The sequence below is a fragment of the Scophthalmus maximus genome, chromosome 7 (genome assembly GCF_022379125.1).
Source record: "Scophthalmus maximus strain ysfricsl-2021 chromosome 7, ASM2237912v1, whole genome shotgun sequence".
In the NCBI taxonomy this organism is placed as follows: Eukaryota; Metazoa; Chordata; class Actinopteri; order Pleuronectiformes; family Scophthalmidae; genus Scophthalmus; species Scophthalmus maximus.
Genome location: NC_061521.1, coordinates 13,010,849 through 13,032,674, shown reverse-complemented (window position 1 = coordinate 13,032,674; position 21,826 = coordinate 13,010,849). Strand labels below are relative to the sequence as shown.

Here is a 21,826-nt window from a genome sequence, read left to right as displayed (position 1 = left end):
GGCCATGAAACAAAGCACAGAAGAAAGTGAACTTTTGATCCGATAAAGGCGCTACATGATGAGAGGATCATCAATGTATAATAGTATTTCCTCTATGGACATCAAAAATCAGGAGCAAATATCATGGCAATCTGTCCCATGGCTATCAAGATATTTCATTTTAACCTCACGATGGATGTAAAGTTAGAGGATCAAAAAACCATTAGGATTGTACTTCTGGGGACAATTAAAATTTGGACCAAATGGTGCACGGACCAAAAGACATTGGGCCTACTTTTCCTAGAGCCAAGCCTCGAGCACGGCAGGAAAGAACTCAAACAGTGGACCGATCATCAAAACTGTTGCAGATCCATTTTCTGCCAGTCAATTGATCAGGCAGTCAAGTTATGGATCCAGCCATGGTAGCATGTTGGTTTTGGAGTAAGATGTTAAACAAGCCGGAACAGTGTTGACATAGTGTATCTCCAGGGTCTGTGCTGATGTACTGTTGAAGTTACCTTTAGAAAACACAATGAGAAGGACTGATGAATCTCTGGACACAGGCGTAGTAAAAATTATTTTTTAATATGGAACAAAATCAGAGCTCAGCTCCATGGCTCCGTCCACCCAACACACTCTGTAACACTGATGGGTGGAGGAGAATGAGAAAATCAACCAGTAAGATCACAGTCCGCTCGGCCAAAAAACAGGAGAGGCTAAAAAAAACATGGAACGCAAAACTAAAGTGCTACTGAGTTTGACCTCGAGACGCCCTCCCTTCCCTCCGGACCCAGGACGTGACCCACAGGACCGCGCCTCTCTGCTGCCTCCTGGGGCTCTCCCACCTCCTCATCTGCCTCACCCTTCTATTCCCCCTGGGAGGCCAGTCGCTCCTCAAACCAGTCGGTGACCCGGGAACCTCCCAGAGCCAGGTGAAGCCAGCGCGGAGGTGGGTTCGGAGGAGCAAAGGGGCGCGTGTGAGGGTCTCAATGCTAGGTGTTCTATCAGTTGCCGGTTTTTGCGGTTCTCAGAGGGACGTGAGCAAAGACAAAACTTTTGGATTATTGTCATGGCTCCAGTGGAAATGTCTGTGGTTCAGTCCTTCTGCTGTCTAATCATCTTTAAAATGTTGCCCACTTGAGATTCAAATGGAATGTTTGAAGTTTTGGAGGAAATGAGACGAGGCAGGAGGAAGAGGACGTCTGCGGAGGACACCCAGTAAGAACCCATTACTATCCTAATACGAGGACATCAACAGAAGTACTACACAGATATATACAGAGCAACCAAGCAACACATTGGAATACTGAGTAATAAATCTGGTGTGGGAAAGGGAAGGTAATAATAGTCCACTGCAAATGCACATACTTTTTTGTGTAGTCGGTCCAATCTTTAAGGCTTTTCTCATGCTACAAACAGGGCAGCAGTGAAGCCACCACAACATAGATTTGAGTCACAGGTCTGTGCTTGACTTCTGAATATGGCTGCTTTATGTCTTTGTGTGCTGAGCTGACAGCTGCCCATCTCCTCAGAGTTTGTACAGAGAAACAAGGAAACCATGGAGATATGACTGGGATGAGTTGCATGGATCCCCTCTTTTTTTGGTGCTAAATCTTTCTCTGGTCCACAGAGGTCTGTAGATAAACCAGCTCCACAGTAATGTGGTGGGTGATGGATGAGAGTTACTAATGGACAAAGAATCACAGATAGATGAGGAAGCATGGATTACTGGGAAATTAGACTGGAAGGTGAAGGTACCAGCTGAACGGGGAAGGTAAATGAACAATTGAGCAGAGGAAGTGGAAATCTATACTCGGTGGAGGATTAAAATGAAGCTTTGTAATGAAGAAGCAGAGTATACATGAGGAGCAACACACACACACAAACACACACACACACACACACATAGAAGAGAGAGAGAGAGAGAGGGAGAGAGAGAGAAAGAGAAAGGGCATCTGCCAGCTTCAGCAAAAAAACACCATCTTACACCTTAACACGTACTGCGTCACATGACAAACTACTTCGGAGGGAGGAGGGAGGAGGGAGGAGGCACTGCACAGAGAGCACTAGCACTACTATGGACGGACACACACCTAACACACACACACACACACGCACACACACACATACACACACACACACACACACACACACACACACACTACTGCACAGGGTCCCAGTCTGCGTTCCACTGCACTCTCCCGGCTGCCAGAACCTCACTGTGTCTTTTGTCAAGAAATAACAACAAACAAACCGATTGACAAAGAAACGGACAAAAAGAAGAACAACACACACTTTGGATCCCACTGGCTTGAATAAAAAACAAAAGAAACAAAACCGAAACGAAACCTAGAATATAAAAAGAGCCAGTGGCACCAGGTTTTACAGAAAGCATCTTCTCAATAACTGGCTTTTGAACAGCTCTACGCTTTTTCTTTTAGTCTACCAAGTATATACTATTAACCTTACCAGGCAGCTAAAATCTATACAGTACTGTCATTGTTCATATATTTATAGATATTTATACACTATACAAAGTTGGCAAAAATACATAAATAAATACATTAAATTAGATTGTACACATCACAATTGTGTGTTTTAGAGTTAAAGCACTCTTTGTTGAAGAGGTGGGCCACAAGCCGTTTGAGAGAGGAGGTGGAGAAACAGGAGTGCTACCCTCGACATCCCTTAATGCAAAGGAGTCACAATCAGACTTGGTAAGTAATATTTCAAAGTATGGCATTTAGATCAATTCAGTGTATTGCTTATTACCTACCTGATCAAAAATATCCACATTATGGCAGGAGTTAGAGGCTGCTCTAACGGATTCACAAAGTCTATTTACAACCAGCAAGAAAAGAAAGTATTCTGAAGGATTTGGGGGAACATATTCAGAATTTAGTTTCAGTGCATCGATCAATGGCAGACATCGATAAATGTTTCTGATTGTGTGTGTGTGTGTGTGTGTGTGTATTTTCTGAGTCCCCGTGAGACTCCCTCTGAAGGATGGTATTACAAATGAAGGCAGGACAGTATCCACTGTCCTTCCTGCAGACGGCTGCTGGGAGTATCTGCGGTACTGTATCATGTCTGTGGCCGGGACAGTCCTAAAAGTAATATGAAAATGATCAGCTCCCTCCCTGGACTGTATGCAGGCCCAGCCAGATTCACAGGGCTATGGCATATTGAAAATAGCGAGATGGGATTACAGACACCTGCAGCGAAAATAACTGAACTGCAGCCCCGGTGCATTTTTTTTTTACATTTGAGATGCAGCAGTGGACTGAATATACTGCACGTGTGCGTATTTTGGGCATTGGGAAAGATCAATGTTATTCTGCCTTACTGTATTTGACGATGGAAACCCCTCATTTCCACGATGAATGGCATATAGTGGTTTATAGTTTGGCTCTTGCACTAATCCTGTATTTTTCTTGCAGCAACTTGAGATTTCTTACAAATATTCCAAGCAATAGACGGGACTTTTATGTGGCAAGTCCACGGCAGTCAGTTGTGCTTGATCAGGAGTCTAACCCCAAATAAAAATCACAAGCATGCAAATTGACTTTACGGGATCAGACGGATGGTGAACTTCCTTCCGCTAGAATTCCGCTCCCTCCCTCCATACATGCCCATCCCCATGTCTGGCCTCCAGCAGAGCAATAATGACTCCAAATTCAATGGAGGGCATCATCAGTGTCAGCACGGGGCCAATCCCGTCTAACACAATGGCATTACAGTAAATCCCCAAGCCTATAAGCAGACCGGGTGAGATGTGATGCCAAGCGACCGGGGAAGAGTGACTCCACACAGACGTGAACGGTTCCCTTACTCCTTCCCTTACAAACCAGTCTGTTTGAAATAAAAACACGTAGACGATTTATGGCATAAATAACACAGGGTAGGTTGTCTATTTCCTTTAAGTGTGTGTGTCTGTATGTGTGTGTCTGTATGTGTGTTGGGGGCGGAGTGGGTAGCGTGGGTAGGTCAAGGGTATGAAGGCATGTGGCAGTGTCGCTACAGTGGGCCCAGGATGTGGTGGGTATCACTCTTTCCCTTTGTTTCTCTTGCCCCGACCTCACAACACCTCCAACAAAGCAGACATCAAAAGCCCTTATTCAAGAAGGGCAGGTATAATCAGATTCAGCATCACCAACATCACCACTGTTATCATGAATATCATTGTTTTCTTCATCAGCTCAAGTGACAAATGAAAACAAACTCGGCATACAACACATGTTAATTTTCACCAACAATATTTACATAAAGTTTTTCAAAAACAGAAGGAGATTCTTATCACATTGTTGTAAAGAAATCAACCCAACACAAGAACACCAAGCACACACATACGTACACACTGACCAACAGTCGAATGTGAACAAAAAGAAAAAATATATATTATTACTTATTGTTTTTTCATATTAATTTTGTTACCATTCAAATGATGCTTACTTGAACCCTGATTGGGGGAAGTCACATTGGTTTTCACCAGATGCTTAAAACAATTGAAAGGGTGCGTAGAGGAGGCGAGGTCTGTCTACGCAGGGCGAGACTCACACAGGGACTGACTGCACAAATGACAAAGGTGACCCAGAACGACTTCTGGGCTGCCTCAGCTGTTATAATATCATTCAGCAGAATAAAAGATCAACTCAAGTCCCTCTGGGATGAGATTACTCCTGCCTGATTTTAATCCACACACACCTGAAGTTCTCCAAGACACAAAGCACAGAGCACCCTTAATTTAATATCGGCCAAACTGCTGCAAAGCAGGCACCTTTCCAAAAGAGTGAGTCATATCCAACAAGGAAAACTAGCTAAGAATATGAAAGGGGCTGAGAGAACGACAAGGACACACAATATAATCAGGCTCAGAGGAATATCTTTGCTTATCCCTTGGCAAACAGGTGTGACCTGGTCAGCCAATAAAGCTCTCAGTCATTTAGAAAGTAAACAGAGGAGGGAATGCTGCTGGTGACAATGATACATTTGGGGGAACAGACCCGAGGATCAACCTCTCAGAGATGATGGGAGTCCAGAAGATGGAACTTTTGCTTCACTATGTCCAGCAATACACATTTATAACAAGTCAAAGAGTCTATAGCCACACTAGTAGCAGTGCGTTGAGCTAACCGTTTTTCAAGCGGAAGTCATTTTAAAGGCCGCAGGCTTCTAGCGGTCGTTATGTACACGGCCACTAGAGGTCAGCAGTAGACAACCGTGGACCTGGTAAGTCCGTCAAGTTTGTGTATTTCAATGGATTTGCTCATATTCTGTGCAGTAATCGAGCTGATTCTCTGCCATTTCACCTTTACCCTAATCCTAACCGGTTACAGGCTCATCAACCACGCGTTGGCAAATCAAATAAAACCCCACAATGAGGCGAATAGTATTTGTGGCGTACCTCCTTTGACCGGTAGAGGTGCTAATTTAAGACGGGAGATTTGGTCATATTAGAGAACATGTACGACATAGTTTGTCTTGATTAGCAGGTAAAACGTTTACCACATTCAATATCTTAGTTTAGTCTATTGGCATGCTAATGTTGGCTAATTGGTTTTAAACCAAGTGGCAACCTACTGTGACAACACCCACTGGTTTGTGAACTGCTGTTTTAAAGTCTCTGGTTTAGTTTAGTTTTTTTACATATGCTGTGTAAAATATTCATTTACACAACTGAAAAAACAGTTGTAAGGGCCTTTATTCAGTGGCAAAGATTTGGGCAGTGTTTGCTGCGTCTGTCACCGTGAATTAAACCGAAGTTATTAAACAGTAATTAAACCCACACCTGCGCCGACCAGTTGGCTTCACCAGGGAACGGAGCGATGATGGAGGACGGAGATGAGGCTGAACGCGGAGAGGGAGTGCACTGAGCGGAGTTGGTCCGAAGAACAGTCTTAAATGGGAGGAGCTGCAACACCGCCATGCTGTATTCATGCGCTCTCCATTGTTGAAGGTCATTGCTGACAGTGTTGCTGCCAACAAAACGAAATAAGTTTAGAGGTGTGGGACAGGTGGCAGTATAATAAAACTGGGATTTGGAAATTGCTTTCTCCTTTTATACTGTTTGGCTCTGAGCTTACCATCCATTTTAATGGTGCTGCCGTCTGACTGCTGGTTATTTTAAGGAGTAGGAACCTTTGTGGACTCTGTGATGAATTACCCGCCTCTCTGATTCACTGTGTTTCCTGACGCATGACTTTGAATGTGAGTCTGATGGAAGTATTGGCAGTAATACAATCACTTTTGATAGAATGTGTTGCTATTTCTAGAGGGGATAGAATAATTATGAACTTCAGAATGACTAGTCATGTAGTCTCTTTAATTTAGACAAATCCAGGAATCTGGAACTTTTAAGAATAGAAAAACATTATGCTAAGGATTTGCAACCCTGTAGCCGTCCAGCCCCCGGTCTACCTCGAGGATCAGTGGCATCGCACTGTGTCTCGTGCTACTAAAAATAAAACCATATCCCCCAGCTTACAGGGTCACTGATGACGAAGCACTGTAAACCCCAGTAGCATAACAATTTATCACTCCTTGAGACGGGGGTAATCTTAGTGAAAGGAGACGGCAGAGGTAATGTGTTGACTCATCCGCCGCACACCTGCATATTCAAACCAGGTTTGGTTTTCACAGCTTCAGCAGCGATCGCCCCCCTGATTATTTTCTTCGTGTTGACTGCCCCTTATCCCTGCCCGTCATCTTCATCGTTACTAATGAGAGCACTGCGTGTTTTGCATTACCCCTGCAAACAGTGAGTCCCTCAGGTCCAAGGAAGTTTATATTGCTCCTTTCTGACCAGCTAATGGTACAGTAATGTGCTGTGACACTGCAGGCAGTGACTGTCACAACAGTGGGCCCTGTTCCATGGCCGGCCAATTGTTCTGAAGGCTGCTGGACTGGATCAGTGCATCACAGCAGCCAGCGCCGAGGCTCACACGAAGCACACATGCCCAGAACACACTCCCAGCACACTGTGTGCTGCCCAGACTTACTGAGACACTGATGAGGACTAACCTTGTGAAGATTAGACTGCAATTATGCTATCTTTCAATTTGCTTCCTGGTGATCGGGTTATCATTAGCATAAATCAGAAGGAGCACGAAAACACAAGATGCTATCAAATCATTGCTAAGATAAAAATCCACTGCAGGACCAACAGGCATAGAAGTTAATGGGGCCAGCGTTAGTGGGAACAACAAACACTGCATTAACAGAGGCAGTGATGCCTCAACCGAACAACCAACAACTGATTATGTCTGCGTGCTCAGTCTATCCTGAGAGATGTTTGAAAGGTAGATCCTCATTTTAGAAATAAAACAAAGCCACTGCAGTGAGAAAAAAAAGGAATGACTAGCAGACAGGATTGTTCTTCCCGTGTCTTTATGAATGTTAAAACAAAGGCTGACAGTTAGAGTACACTAAATAAGAGCAAACATCCGTGTGAGAAGCTCTCAATAGCTGACAATATTCACGTTGCTGCTTTCTCATGGTCATGTTCTCACGTTTCATATTTTATTTACGACAAGCAGGGCACCAGTACCAGCGCACTCTGGTGCTCTCAAACACTCAGGCAGTGTCTCACAGTGGCAGAACAGACCATGATCTAATATCACACCCACTGTCTGTGATTTCACAGTTGTTCATAGTTTCTATGAACAACAACAACAAAAACTCAGAGAGGGCATTGCGATCTTGTTTTTCTAAAGCCAAAATGCAAATCTGTCCTAATGCATCCACATATGAACATATTGTTCAGCATCATGGACATCGTGGACAGAAGCATCTCAGACACTAGTAAGCTTGCCGCCAGGCGCATGCAAGCTCACAGGAACCCCACCCCACACACACACACACACACACACACACACAAACAGGCGTATCGAGGACAATAAGAGGAACAAAAAGAGGAGGATGAGAGCCCTACATCCATCCTCTGTGTCCTCCACTTCATTTCCAAACCCTGAAATCACAGAGCAGACGTCGCCTCTCCCCAACTGCTGCGCACCCTTTCAGATACTCCACCCTTCATTTCCACCAGTACTATAATCATCATCAAAACTGTCATCATCATCATCATCATCATTATTATTGTTATTACATTTTCAAAAAGTGCAGATAGAACTTCCCCTCATTTAGAAGGCAGGGCAGTAAAAGAGATTAGGGAAACAATGGCAGTAAGAAGAGCAAGAAGAGCGCAAGATGAGAAAGAGAAAAGAGAAGAAGATTTCTGCTGAGCCAGAATTGTGTTGCTCCTGTGAACACCCCCCCCACACGCACGCCCACACGCCCACACACACACACACACACACACACACACACACACACACACACACACAGTAAGGCAAAACACCATACAAGTCAAAAACCGTGCGAGTTCGACCCCCATCAGCACAAAACATGAGCACAGGGCAGCACAAAGAATTCATAGCATCGATAAACAGACAGAAGTGAGCACACACAACCAAATGCATGTGCACCAACAGCACAAACTTTGCTTTCTGCTTCTGTTTTGATCTTAACATTGGAAGAAGATCTTAAATTGGTTTCCTCAGTTGGTGATGCTGTGAAAATGACATCATCGTATCTTGGGTACTTTTTTTTTTTCATCATCATCTTCTTTTTTCTCTCTCCATGTCAGGACATTTTGTCTGGAAAAATCAGGAGCGATCCATTTCATAAGTCTATAGTGTTACCGCCTTCCAAACATTGGAAAGTTCAGTTTAGATAAGTTTTTTTTCTTCTTTTTTTAAATCTCTATTTTTGTTGGAGCTACAGCACAGCACCCACAGCACACAGACGACAAGGAGGGGGTCCAAAAGGGGTGAGGAGGGGTTCACTAATATTGTGCCAGAGGAAGAGAAAGAGGGAACAATAAGGGGAAAAAAGGGAAGAAGAAGCTTTGAGAGAAGGAAAAAGGGAAGAGAGAGAGAGCGAAAGGGAGAAGTATCAACAATTCCATCAGAGTTCAGCTGGTTTCATCACAAACTGAGTATTGATTGCTTTTGACAACTTCAGCTGAACATTAAACCACTTTTGAGCAAAAGGAAGGAGGGATGAAATGGAGGACAGGATATAGTCCACTTGAGACAAATGACAAGGACGGGGTGACAGATGAAGGGAGAGGAGAGATGGAGACAGCTGACAGGCTATGGATTACATACTGTATACTAGTCATGTGTATAGGGGGAGCTCTGCCAATCTATACTATACACCTTATATATCAATATGTATATGTATATGTACATACAGTACATACTGTATAGCATTGTGTACCTGGAATAGTCAGTAGAATAGGATTAAATGAGATTTGATCGTTATTTAAGATTCTCTGTGATCCCGCGGGACTGGCACCTTAAACGGGTCAGGGACAGCAGTGCAGTTCAGAACCAAGGGGTTGACAAAGAAACTGAACATCGGACCTACACAGGCTAAGTGCATAAGGACAGACGGACATACAGACAGACGGAAACAGGGGGACCATTGGCGAGAGGGGGGAGACGTAGAAACCAAGACACGGCTCTTATGAGAGGAGGGAACAGATGAAGAGAGAATCGTCGGAGAGGAATAGAGATTTTGAAAGCAAAGAGTTTAAAGGTTTAAGAGAGCAGATGGCTAATTGTACCCGTGTTTCGCAGCCTGGCAGCAAGTCAGTCTTGTGCCTAAGGACGGGAGTGGGAGGAGGAGGAGGAGGAGGAGGACGGGGTGGGGGGTGGGGGGTGGGGGGGGCATGGAAGAAGCTGGGGCGTCGCAATCAGGCCTTGAGAGCGTGCCACTGGGCGACGTTAGTACGCGGCCGAGCAAGCATGTCTTTCCAGTGCTTCACCTCCGCTGGTCCACTCTTCCATGATAGGTAGATCTAAGAGAGTGGAGGAAGAGAAGGGATGACAATCATCTATTGTAGCACAGTCAGCCCTGGAGACCAGCATCACCGATAAATTTAAACATTTGATTTGCAATTGAAACCTTAATTAATGACCATCATGAATCATTCCCCTGTGAATTCTCAAATAACTTTTCTCTTGTGTTTCATTAGTCACATTTTTAGACAACAAATTCTGCTGCTGCCTATCATATCACGTCAGACAGTGCTAAAGTACAGTATACAGTATGCTGTAACCAAGGGCAACGAGACAAAGTGAAGTGTTACCTTGCCAATAACGTCGTTGCGGCTGAGCCTGTCCTTATCCATGACGGTGATGATGATGGTGGTCTCCCTCAACACATGGGCGGGCACGTCGAAGGGGAAGGACTCGTTGAAGATGGGGTTCAGACAGCGCTTCATCGTCACCGTCTTCTTCTTCTCTACGCGCTTGTCCTTGTGCATCAGCCACACCTTCACATATGGATCTGCAATGTGGACGCAGAGTGCAGCAGTTTACATGAGAGGGCAGATGAAGATGTGCATGCAGGGTGATCTTTAGGGTCAGGTTTGCAATTACCCTCCTAATTGGTAAAGTCAGGGAAGGCAGCAGGGAAGCAGACACCTAGTTTGAGCTCAAGGTCAATTTATCCCCTGAGCTAGGAAACATACAAATGAGGAAGTATTTATGGAAATAGGGCCTGGGATTTGCCAATTCTGGAGCATTATCATGCTCTGTCAAAATTATAGAATCTGCTCTTATTGTGATAGGAAGCAATAATTTTAGAAAAAGCATACGCCCCGAAAAGCATTTCACAGTGAGCGCTGATACTAGCACCAGACTGGGCTGACACCCATTTTGCTGGGAGGCTGAAGATCCTCATAGATATCCGGAGAGAGACAGAGCAGGGTAGAGAGGGAGGCCGAGGGAGAGACACTTGATGTAATGTCACCTTGCTGCTGCGGCTATCTGAGGTGCGACCCAGCTTAGGGGCCAGACAGCGACCGTCGTCTGCACAGACAGGTCGGTGAATGTTTGAACACAGAGCCGGAGCGGTGTGACGCCACAGAGCTCCTCGTGTCACGAGAAGGGCTTCGGACGAGTGAACAAGGTTAAGGGAGAGAAAGCACTAAACAAACTCTACCTGAGGTGCCGCCGATATCCATGGCTTTGAGATTGCGGGCTTTGATGATGTTCACAGTGATGGTGTTGGCAGTGGGATTATAGCAGAGAGACACCAGCAGGTCTCCTCGCCTCCCCTGAGGAACACACACACACACACATGCACGCACACACACACACACACACACACACACACACACACACACACACACACACACATGGAGTATGATTCACTGGGTCTGATATCAGATTTCATCAGGGATTATCAAACTGCAAACACAACTCACTAGTAATCTTACATCACTGCCCTTTCTGCTCTAACCCCTCGTGCCGAACACAGATGGTCCAGTGACCAGGCTCGTTGCACGCTCTAAGATTAGATCAATCAAGCTCATGTGCGGAAAGCAGTCAACAGGCGGCATTAGCCTTGTTTTACTAGTCTAGTTTTACTAGCTACTAGACTCAGTGTAATCACAAAATATGGAAATGTAAACACTGGATCGGTCATTAACGGGCCCGATGGTCGTCCCTCCCTCTCTTACACTGCCATCACTGCAGGGCTTGAGTTCCTTCCAGAAGGTCTTTATCTGGCCAAGTTCCACCTTGTTAAGGGGGATTGACACCTCTCCAATGGGGTCATTCCTGCTGAAGCGGTCGTAGTCCAACACCTGGAGGTAAAGAGTGCGCTCTCTAACCTTCTCATAGGGGAAACCTAAAACAGAGACAGAAACAGAGAGCGCTGTGGGTTGAGTTGCACAGAGTGAAACTCATATTCTTGACAGTACAAAGAGAGCAGTGTAATCTGCACCGCGCTCGCAGGGATGGATTTGGCAAAGGCCAAAGTGCATTTCAAAAACTGTAGGACGAGCCAGCGCCTTCTCTGATGACTGAGAGGGAGCAGATTTATTTTATTTTTTATTTTTTTTAACTATAATGCAACACCCACAAGGTAGTTAGCTTAGAATAAAGACGGTAAGCAGGGGGAAATAGCTAGCCAGGCCCTAGTTCAGTTTCGGTATGAATTGCACAAACGAGATACTGTTGATAAGCGAGCTTTAGAGTTGTAGATGGATTTTGTTTCCTTTGGACAAACCCAGGCTAGCTATTTCCTCCTTTCCTGCGTTTATGATAAAAGAAGCATCTCCTGGTTGTAGCTCCATAATTATGAACATCTTTCCAAAAAGCCCAGCTATTGCTTTAAACAGTAATGCGAACCTGTTGAAGCTGCCGAAAACATCCCTCCCGCCACGAGAGGCATTCTCTGTAAGAAATGTTTAAAAGCCCCGAAAACGTATTTTCTCATTCGGCTGCTATCGGTGAGCTAAGGGGTCTCAAACGGACACAAAAGTGTCTCCAGTTATCTGCCAAAGTGTGAACAGTTGTGGTGATTTCGTATGAGAGTATTTCTGTATTACTATTTTTATCTTCCTTTTAAGAGGAAATCTGATAAAACGACGGCCACAAGCCTGATGCAGAGTTTTTCAGTGATTAACTGTTAAATAGTTTAGTTATGAATATCAAATGTCACAGTGACATGTTTGGGATTTGAAACAAAGATCCCAGGGATTTTGGTGGGATAGAAATTGGAAGCCTCTTTTTGGGCAGCATGATGAAACGTAATGGAAAATGTGTGATGACAAAAATAATTGCAACAATTCTTTGATGAGTAGCTGCATGGAAATAACACAGACCTTCAAAAAGGAAGGTTTCGTTCCAGTGGGGGTTGAGGTTTTTCCTCTTGACCTTGGTTTCCAGCTTGTGCTTCTTGTCAGGCAGCAGGTAGATCTTGACGAAGGGGTCGGAGGTGCCAGAGAAGTCTTTGGCTGGCAGTTCCTGGCCCCTGAGAACTTTGACAGTGAGAGTCGTGTTCTGGAAGCTGTAACCTATGCTGAACTGGATCCGGCCCAGCTTCTCACTGATGGGGCCTTCGCCATCATCATCCTCGGAACCTGGAGACAACTGCGGGGCCACAAATGCAGTCAAATAAATATAAGCACTCATATGCAGCAGCAGTGAGTTCATTTCAAGGGCACAAACATTTGGTCACACAAGCATGTGACAGAGAGAAGTTGTGAGAGGAGTAGATTTTTCAGCTGCATTTCTGTCACAGCCGTGGAATCCGGTCTGACGTTGAGAAGACAGAGTTTACTTTCCCTACTAATGTTCTTAAAAGGGAGGAGATGCTCAGATTGAAGATAGGGGAGCTTTAGACCACCTATTCTCTCTCACAGCCACTCTGACGGCTTTATCACTGCTGTGTACTAAAAGGCCACTATCTGATACGAAGCAGTGGGCAGAGAGAGGGAAAGAGAGAGCGAGAGACAATCAGAAAGGGCAGGGGGAGAGAGAGAGAGAGAGAGAGCGCATGGTGTGAGTGGTATGGAGAGAACGGACAGGGAAGAACAGCTCAAGGTTGCCTATGTGCACATGTAGCAGTGTTTATGGTCGCTTCTGTCTCTGTCCTTTATTTGTTTCTGTCTCTCCAACATTAACATACATTTGCATGACACGTTTGAGGACTTGGATACAGATACTTAGAAAAACCATGCTGCTCATGAGACCAACCACTTTGTGCAACAGCCTGAGAAGTGGTTTGCATGTAAACACTCTCCGGGCGCATTACCTGCAATAACTGATGACAGTGCTTTAGACCAGAGCTACAATTTAAAAATGACAAAGACTCGCTCACTCAGAGTTTGTCAATATGGGTTTGAGAACTGACAGGCAGCGCAAGAGAGAAATATTCCAAGTCTAATTCATCAAACAGTGTGAGTCACCTTGGACGGCTTGTCTCGCCTGATTGCCACTGTGGGAACTATCCGTTATGGCTCTGTCATTACCATGTGCAGCCGTAAATCGACCTGCGCGCGTGGAGTATGGCTCGGCAGCACGAGCTCTGCAACTGGTGACCAAGAATGACCTCGTGTAGCACATAGTCAAAAGTATGTGGAAACTGAATATTAAACAAATGTGTGATCATAGAGCATCAGGAACATATATTTCGTCAATATCTTGGCAAAGGCTTCTGTGCCACAGAGCTTCACTGTTGTCAAGAAACCACATCAACAGAAGGAACATGGGCACTTTAGTTAGTTCTCAGTCAAAAACTGTAGTGGTGCCATAATTACCAAGTACATTTCCAAACAAGTGTACAATTTAGCCCTGTTTCTATAACATACGGTTGCTTTCGCCTCTACTTTGGGACTCTCCTAAACAGCGAAAAACAGCCATAGGTCAGTACACGAGGACAGGGATGTTCACATACTTTCAGCCGTGGTTCACATCGAGATTCCCCAGCATGTGAGTCAGTGGGGTGGATGTGTGGTGGGACAGAGGGTCTTACCATCACCATGTCTCCGGTGAGAGAATTGGCCAGGTCAGTTACAGAGGAGTGACCGTCACCATCAGGGGGCTGGCCTTTGGGGCTGTTGGCTGGTTTGTTGCCCCTGTAAGGAAAAGCAACGCGTGACCCAGAGGGAAAACAGCGAGGACATGTCCTGAGAAGCTAACTCATATCCAGAAAGAGAGAATGTCTGAGCACACAGGGAGTCCAACCTCCACCTGTTTGGCGCTTGAAACCCGCCTATCTGACAGCAACCAATTGGGTCCAAGTTTTCTTTGGACAGATGTCACTTCAAAGTAGATTGTGCTTTCTCTAGCTATCATGAGTGAAGCCAAATAAATCTGCCAAAGATTCAGAAGCTTAACGGCGGGCCGGGCGCTAGAACTGAGGACATTTGATGCCATGAGTTATGTTTGATGAAACCTGGAATCTGAGATGACTTTACATATGTCCAGTGTGGCAAACATCCATATCTCTAACAGGAGAGTTACCTCCGCCAAGTAAACAAACACATTTTCAGACAGAACACAAGACAGAACCACTAATTTTAAAATTGATAGAAACCAATTTATTATCTCTGATCCCCATGGAGTGTATGATAAACCCTAAGTCCCTCTGAAGACAGTGACGAGACACACACGTATAATGACATGTATAGCAACATGACGTTACTATATGTACAGTAGACAGACATTCATAGCAACATGTAGAAGACTAGACGTTTAACAGGACAGATGCTGAACAGTTTTGTAAAAGTGTTTGTGTGTTTAAATCTCTCTGTTATTAACTTTGCATCAACAACACAAAAGATTATTAAAAACATAAAGGAGAGGGCAGAGATCTCCCATGGCACAGCTGGTACTTTGGTACAAATGTTAATAGATGTTAAGTTCCTTCACAGGAGGATTGTTGAAAACATAACGTTCAAGTGGGACAAACATTTTGGGAGAAAAACCTCTATGTTCATACATCATGAAAAGAAGAAGAATCACAAAGTGTAAAGAAAATCAGCATAAGAAGACAAAAAATTAAAAGAGAGTAAATATTATGAGATCAAAGAAATCATGAGAAAAGATAGAATTAGAGAGCCCACAGTCCTGACCAATGTAATGTGACACATTGGACACACAGCACTCCATAGATGACTGGTCAAGGCACATGGAGAGGCTGAACACTGAAACACTATTAGGCAATAAACAAACAGTAAATAGGGAAGAAAAGCAAGAACAGAAGCAGACGAAAGAGAAAAGAAATGAGCAGACACAGAGAGGATGCTGAAGTTGCAGACGCACAAACTGGACAGAAATCATAAAGACCGTTGACAAGATAGAAGGTTCAACAAGGAATGGAAGAGAAATAGGAAAGCAAGCGGAAAATTATTTATCTGTATTAGAAGAAGATAGCAAGTATTAATAGCATGAACAGTGAGGTTAAAAAAAAACCAAAACCAAAACAGAGTGACATTGTTACAAACACCAGCACATTAGAGAGAAAAAACAGAGCTGCAAGAAAAAGATAGGGAATGAATACAGCCTGGAAACACAAGAGAGGCTTAGTTTGGTCAGTCTGATAAGTATCAAAGAATAAGAGACAAAAATAAAGAGCTATGCAGACACAATAACTCTAACAGGAGACAAAGGGGTGGACATGCTAAAGGGAGAAAAAGAACACAGAGAAGAAAAGAAAAAGACAATAAATACAATTGATCACCAGGAAAGGAAAGAGCAAGAACCGTTGTTCTTTAAGAGAAGAGTTCGAACTAAACGATAGATGAGACATAGAATGAAAGAGAAATAAGGTTTAGACATCCCATAGAAAAATATCATTGAAAAACACAAAAATGGACAAATAGTAAGAACATAGGAGATGCACATTTAGAGTGTTACAAATGAGGACACTGTTAAATGGAGGCAACAACTACAAGTTGATTTGAAGTCTAACTGGGTTTTCCAAACATTTAGTAACACTCTAAAAGTGTGAACTAGGGACACAGGGGCCAAAGCACACACGGGCATTGGCTACATGTGCATATTTAATATATGCAAGTAGTTGTCACTCAAGAGAGCGAGGCAATGCCTTGGACAGGCAGGAAACAGGGAGCCCATAGAAAGTCTGTCTGTCTGGCCAGCATTCTCTGTCGAGTTTCTCACTGAGAGTTTCATGGGTTGTACTTTTATTTTTTGGCACCGTAAACCGCAAATTTGGATGGAAATTGATGTTGAATGCAATAATGTGTACAATTTTTTTTTCTTTTTTTTTGCAGAAGACAAGGACAGAACCAGGGGAAAATATACTGACAAATAGACAGACAGAAAAAGCAAGCAAACAAGACAAGCAAACACTTCAACCAGCGAAAGGGACCAGGGCAGGGCGGAGGGGAGGGAAGGAGGGATGTTAACCATCTCGAGAAGGGAAGGGAATGTTCATCAATTGGTGTTAGTCGTATTAGTTGCCAAGGGAGGTAAATGCATTTTCCAGGGCCTGTTTTTTCTTACACAGACTATAAACTGCAGGCAGCAAGTCTGAGAGGGGAGGAAAACGGCTGGGTAAACACGCTGACCTGAGATCTGACGATGAGCTCAAAAGAGCTCTAAAGCTAGAAGAGGGACTGAGGGTTGGAAGTAAAGCGAGGCACCTCCCTCCTCCTCCACCTCCCAACTATCAATGGGGCAGTGCACGTCGTCAATTATTCATTCTCCGTCATGCTTCATTCAGGGGTTCAGTGCATTCTCAGGTAAGAGCTAGTGCAGCCAGGGGGAATGGCCGTTCTACCAGCACCTGAGGTGGTCCTCTGCTCCAACACTGCCTCCAGGCTATTTGAGGCTGCAGTTTGGCTACAGAAAATACGCCACTTCCTCCAGATCATACAGTCTATCATGAATTGACAATAAAGATATCAATATATTTACAGTAATTTCTAAGAAAAAAATGGTGTATTGATTGTGGCACATGGGGAATACTACAAATGCTACATTTTGGTGCCAGTGCTTTTGCTGTGCAACACCTTTTTTGGGGGGGGGGGGGAGGTTATATGGAAATTGATGCTTTAGAGCCTGCAGTTGTCTACAGTATCCAGTGGGAGGCAGAGTGGACTCGAGTTCAGATCAGATTCTCCCGCAGCTACGGCAAAGAAAGTGGGCTGTTGGCATAGCAACGGCTCTAGAAACACAGACCGTACATATGGGGGTTTGGGGTGTTGTGACAGGAGGTTGTTGGTAGTGGGCGCAAGGGAAGGGGGTGTTTAGAAGGGGGTGCAGCAAACAGGCAAACACAGTGAGAACGAAGACAATAAGGTACAGTATAGGATATATGACAGGTACGGGTGAGAGCCTCGCAGACACACACATTCACATGAACAGACATATGGAGGCAGGCGGGGCCACTTTGGGTTTCACCGTCCTGTGATACTATCCTGTTTTGTTACCTGACCGAGGGCCAGCAGCTCGAAGAGAGGGGGAAGGGGGGGAAAGACACTCCACTTCTAGGCTGGAGAGAGACGCGAGAAAGAAAGCCAAACCCAGCCCCAGCTTTTTCAGACACTCAGACTCCCCAACCCTCTGCAAACATGTCACACTCAAACAAACACGCTCGCCCGAGACCATGGAGTGATGAATTTCAATGTCTGTGCTGAATTTCATAGCTGCCCACTACATCTACCATTACTTCAGGGGCCACAGCATACTTCCCTGGATCATACACAGTCAAACCCTCAGCAGCGAGGCACTGCGCCACTTACGTAACTTCATCATCCACATGAAACACATGTATGTTCACACTGGAATCAGCCAGTCATCCCTGCTGCTTCTCGTCTCAGGCTACGACCAGAAACCTTACGGCTGCATATAAATGTGGATGCTTTCGCTGTTAACAAATGACTTCCTGCATTCTGGAGCATGATTCTAAAATAGCATCATTTATTGAAATCACATTTCAGAAGGGAGCAACATGGGAGGTGCTAAATGCTGCCTCCTGCGTATCTGCTTCTTCCACTGAACTCTAAACATTCAGTCAGTGCCTAATGTTGATATTTATTCGTTCTGTTTCATGTCAATTCCATCATTTTTAGAGGCTGTATTTTTCGATATATATTGACTACTTCTACTATACTACTTCTTTTAATTTGCCCTGTATGTCCAGTGAAATATTAGAGATACTACACATGTTTGAATTTTAAGACGAGTTTAATGTCGAGCCTTTAGAGTTAGAGTTCAGAGCGCGACCTCCCTTTATGGTCTGCCAATACTCTCTTCAGTTTAGCATTCATGCGTCTGAGCTCCGCCACTATAACACACCTGTCATTGCAGCAACATCAAATTATCCAGTCACATAAAAACATTTTAAAAAGCAATTAAAATGCCAAACCAAAGTCTAACAAATGTTTTGAAAGCCAATTAAACTCAAGGTTTGCCTCTGAGGCGGGGGCTTTTGCAGATGTGCCACCTGTTCTGAGGCAGGACACACAAGTCCCAGGTTAATGCCCGTAATAGCTTGTCTCTCCAACCACCATCCATCCGTCTGGATGTATGAGATGAGCATGTTTAGCAGCAAGTACCTGGTGGCTAGAGTGCTGCCTTATGCCCCACATAGCGCATGGATGTGCCGAGTACAATAAGTACTCCCTCCCACCGCTCTCATGGAGGGAAGATGGATTTGCACTCTGAATTTTCTCACATCTTCCCCTGACATATGGATAGATGGATGTATGAATGCACTCCCCTCGCCGTCCTCCTCCTCCTCCTCGCTTTGTGGCTCCTTTTTTTCTCTCGCTTCACCTCAGTGCTATTTACTTTCCCCCCCTCTTAGCATGTAACTGAAAGCATCTCAACGTTCCCCCTGTGATGTGAGGAGGAGCTCGGTGGCCACAGGGAGCTGAAGCCTCAGGGGCAGTCTTTACCAGAGCCCCCTGAAGACTCCGCTGATTAGTCGGGCCTGCAAAAGCCCCTGTCACAGGAGGAGCACTGTGTCTGACTTTCAGAGCGTGGCATAATCAATTTACATGTTTATGTCCAAACACACATACAGATTATATCATCCGGAAGCATTATGACTGCTGATTTTTTCCCCCACTATCTGCGAATGCCCACTTTAAGTTGTTAAACCGTACATTTGTGTGACCTCTGAATGACCTATTGGCCTGAAAATATCATTCTTCACCACATAAAGAGGAACTCCTCCTCCTGAGAATAATGTGGTTATGGCACAAAACAGACAATTATATTGATTTAGGTCAAAACAGCCATTTGTCTTAGCCTTTTCATATCAATTTAAGCAATGAAATAAGCTCATACATTATGAAGCAATATTATATAGCCCACTTGGCAATCAACAAACACTCAAAGAAGCTCAGGATGCATCTGGTCTCTGAGGCAGAGAAATATACATCTATATCTATTAATATCTGCGAGATGTATTCAGAGACCACTCCACTGACTTACACAAAATGATGCAACATGCATGGATGAATAATTGAAAGACCAAAGGCAAGTGGATTTAATGTTAAAGTGGCACAAATCCCGCCTCCTCTGTCACAAACCTCCATCCTCATTGGACTGCTGGCTCGCAGCTCAGAGCGAGATCTAGATTCAAAGCTCTCTGGGATTGTGGCTTCTCTTTATAGCAACACTGGAGCAGAACCTACAGTATAGGTTCACTGAATCGCAACAGAATTGTACGAGTGAAGACCAATGAGGCATTAAGCGACCTATCGATGACTGGGATATAAGCCTCTCAGCATGTGTGGCCGCAGAATCAAACACACAATTTCGAGGTCCTCCGCTCCATCACGACCACCAACTCTGGCGCAGCTCAAACGGCCTGTCAGCTTCTGCCTCACTTCATAAACAAATGGCCGCGCAGAGCGCTTTCATCCAGCGATCGCACACACCCGGTCACTGAAGGAGCGTACTGGATATAACACACATAATGACATTTTATGGGAATAAGAGTGTGTGTGTTTGGCTTGCCTTCAACTATGGCCAAGCAACAATGAAGCATAAACACACAGCCTCTCTGTTGTCATTTGTGCCTACATGATGGTTTGCATTGCTGTTTCCAGAGGTGGAAGAAGCGCTCTGATCTTTCACTTATGTAACACTACCAATACGGCACTATAAAACACAACAGAACTACAGAAATGTTATCAGTAACAATATTCAATATTTGAAAATTATTGTTATACAAATTATTGAGTATTTTAATGTTTAAGCTGGTAGAGGTAGATCTAGTTTTGAATAGTTGTATAGATAGTGGATCCCGACCCAGTGATTGGGCCCTTTTCAAATGTTCACAAGATTAATCTGATGATTAATGGATTAGAACAGAAAAAAAGTTAATCATTTGAAATTTGCTCTAATCTTTGTGTGCTTGTGTGTGTGTGTGTGTGTGTGTGTGTGTGTGTGTGTGTGTATGTGAATTCAAATATTGGATTATATTCTACCTCTTTGGTTATGGAACAGGTATTTATCCTGAGAAATTTAAAAGGGTAATCTGTCCTTGGTGGAAGTGCTAATCGACATTTGACATGTGACACCAAAACCACTGTTTTTTGTAAAGGAGCATTAGACAAAAGGGCAATAAACCATTGGTTTAATACTTAACACTATATTTGAATTATTTTTTAAATGTAAAACCTGTATCTGTAAAAGCTGTCACATAAATGTATGGGAGTGAAAACTCCACCACATAGAATCACTTTTGCAGGAAGCATCTGTTATTTATTCAACATGACTTGGGCAGATTTCACTTTGATGTGGGCACTGGTGATGTTAACGTTTGAAAGTCACATAAACCGGTGTGTTCACACATATTCACTTCAGAGGCTTTGTGATTTGGCTGGAATAATTTGCCAGTGACACGTTGTTCACACTACTCAGTTTAGTTGAAGAAATTCAAAGGGTGTAACATGATTGATGCAGGTATGGAGATGAGTGATGGGCACATAACGGACATGTTTGATGTAAAATGCACAGACGGCGATGATATGGCGACACAGAGAGGTGTGGAGAGAGAGGGGCGAATGAAAGAATGGCTTTGTGTCCGGCTCGACGCAGGCTCGAGAGCCCCGTTCAGAATGAGCAATATGCCAGGAGCGTGATTGATTAAATCATGGTCAGACATCTGTGAAGTCAGCACTAACACCACAGAGAATGATATACTCCCAGCGAGCTTACACCTAGCATTTCTAATACACTGTGGACTTAAAATGTTGTTTGAGCCTCTAAATTCAGCATCCAAATAAAGTGTGGCTAAACCATTCATCACACATTTGAATTTTATCATTTTTATCGTGAAACAAACTCAACAATACGTGGCTCATGTGGAATTAGTGTACGGCTCAGCAGAGGGACAGAAAGGGGCAGAGACATTTAAAGCTTTCATTTGAGTCAAATTATTAATATTTTTTGTACTCACGACTTGCCCATTGTCCACAGACTGTAAGATGCCAGTCACTCTGTTTTGACTGAACCAAATGAAATGAGCCCCAGGTTAATCTAGAAAATACCACAATGCACTCAGT

The 21,826-nt window shown here is 44.1% G+C and overlaps 1 protein-coding gene across 2 annotated transcripts in view; it reads right to left on the bottom strand.

The window, feature by feature from the left end:
- Window positions 1-545: 545 nt before the first annotated feature.
- Window positions 546-21,826, bottom strand: part of LOC118314792 (synaptotagmin-7) — a 29,553-nt gene continuing 8,272 nt past the window's right edge. For both annotated transcript variants that reach the window (XM_035641434.2, XM_035641432.2), the window contains 6 exons: window positions 14,311-14,413; window positions 12,659-12,926; window positions 11,510-11,679; window positions 10,990-11,104; window positions 10,133-10,332; window positions 546-9,841 (listed from right to left, as the gene is read on the bottom strand). In XM_035641434.2, coding sequence (XP_035497327.2) covers window positions 9,737-9,841; window positions 10,133-10,332; window positions 10,990-11,104; window positions 11,510-11,679; window positions 12,659-12,926; window positions 14,311-14,413 — 961 coding nt within the window. In that variant the 3' untranslated portion in view covers window positions 546-9,736. The remainder of the gene's footprint in view (window positions 9,842-10,132; window positions 10,333-10,989; window positions 11,105-11,509; window positions 11,680-12,658; window positions 12,927-14,310; window positions 14,414-21,826) is intronic.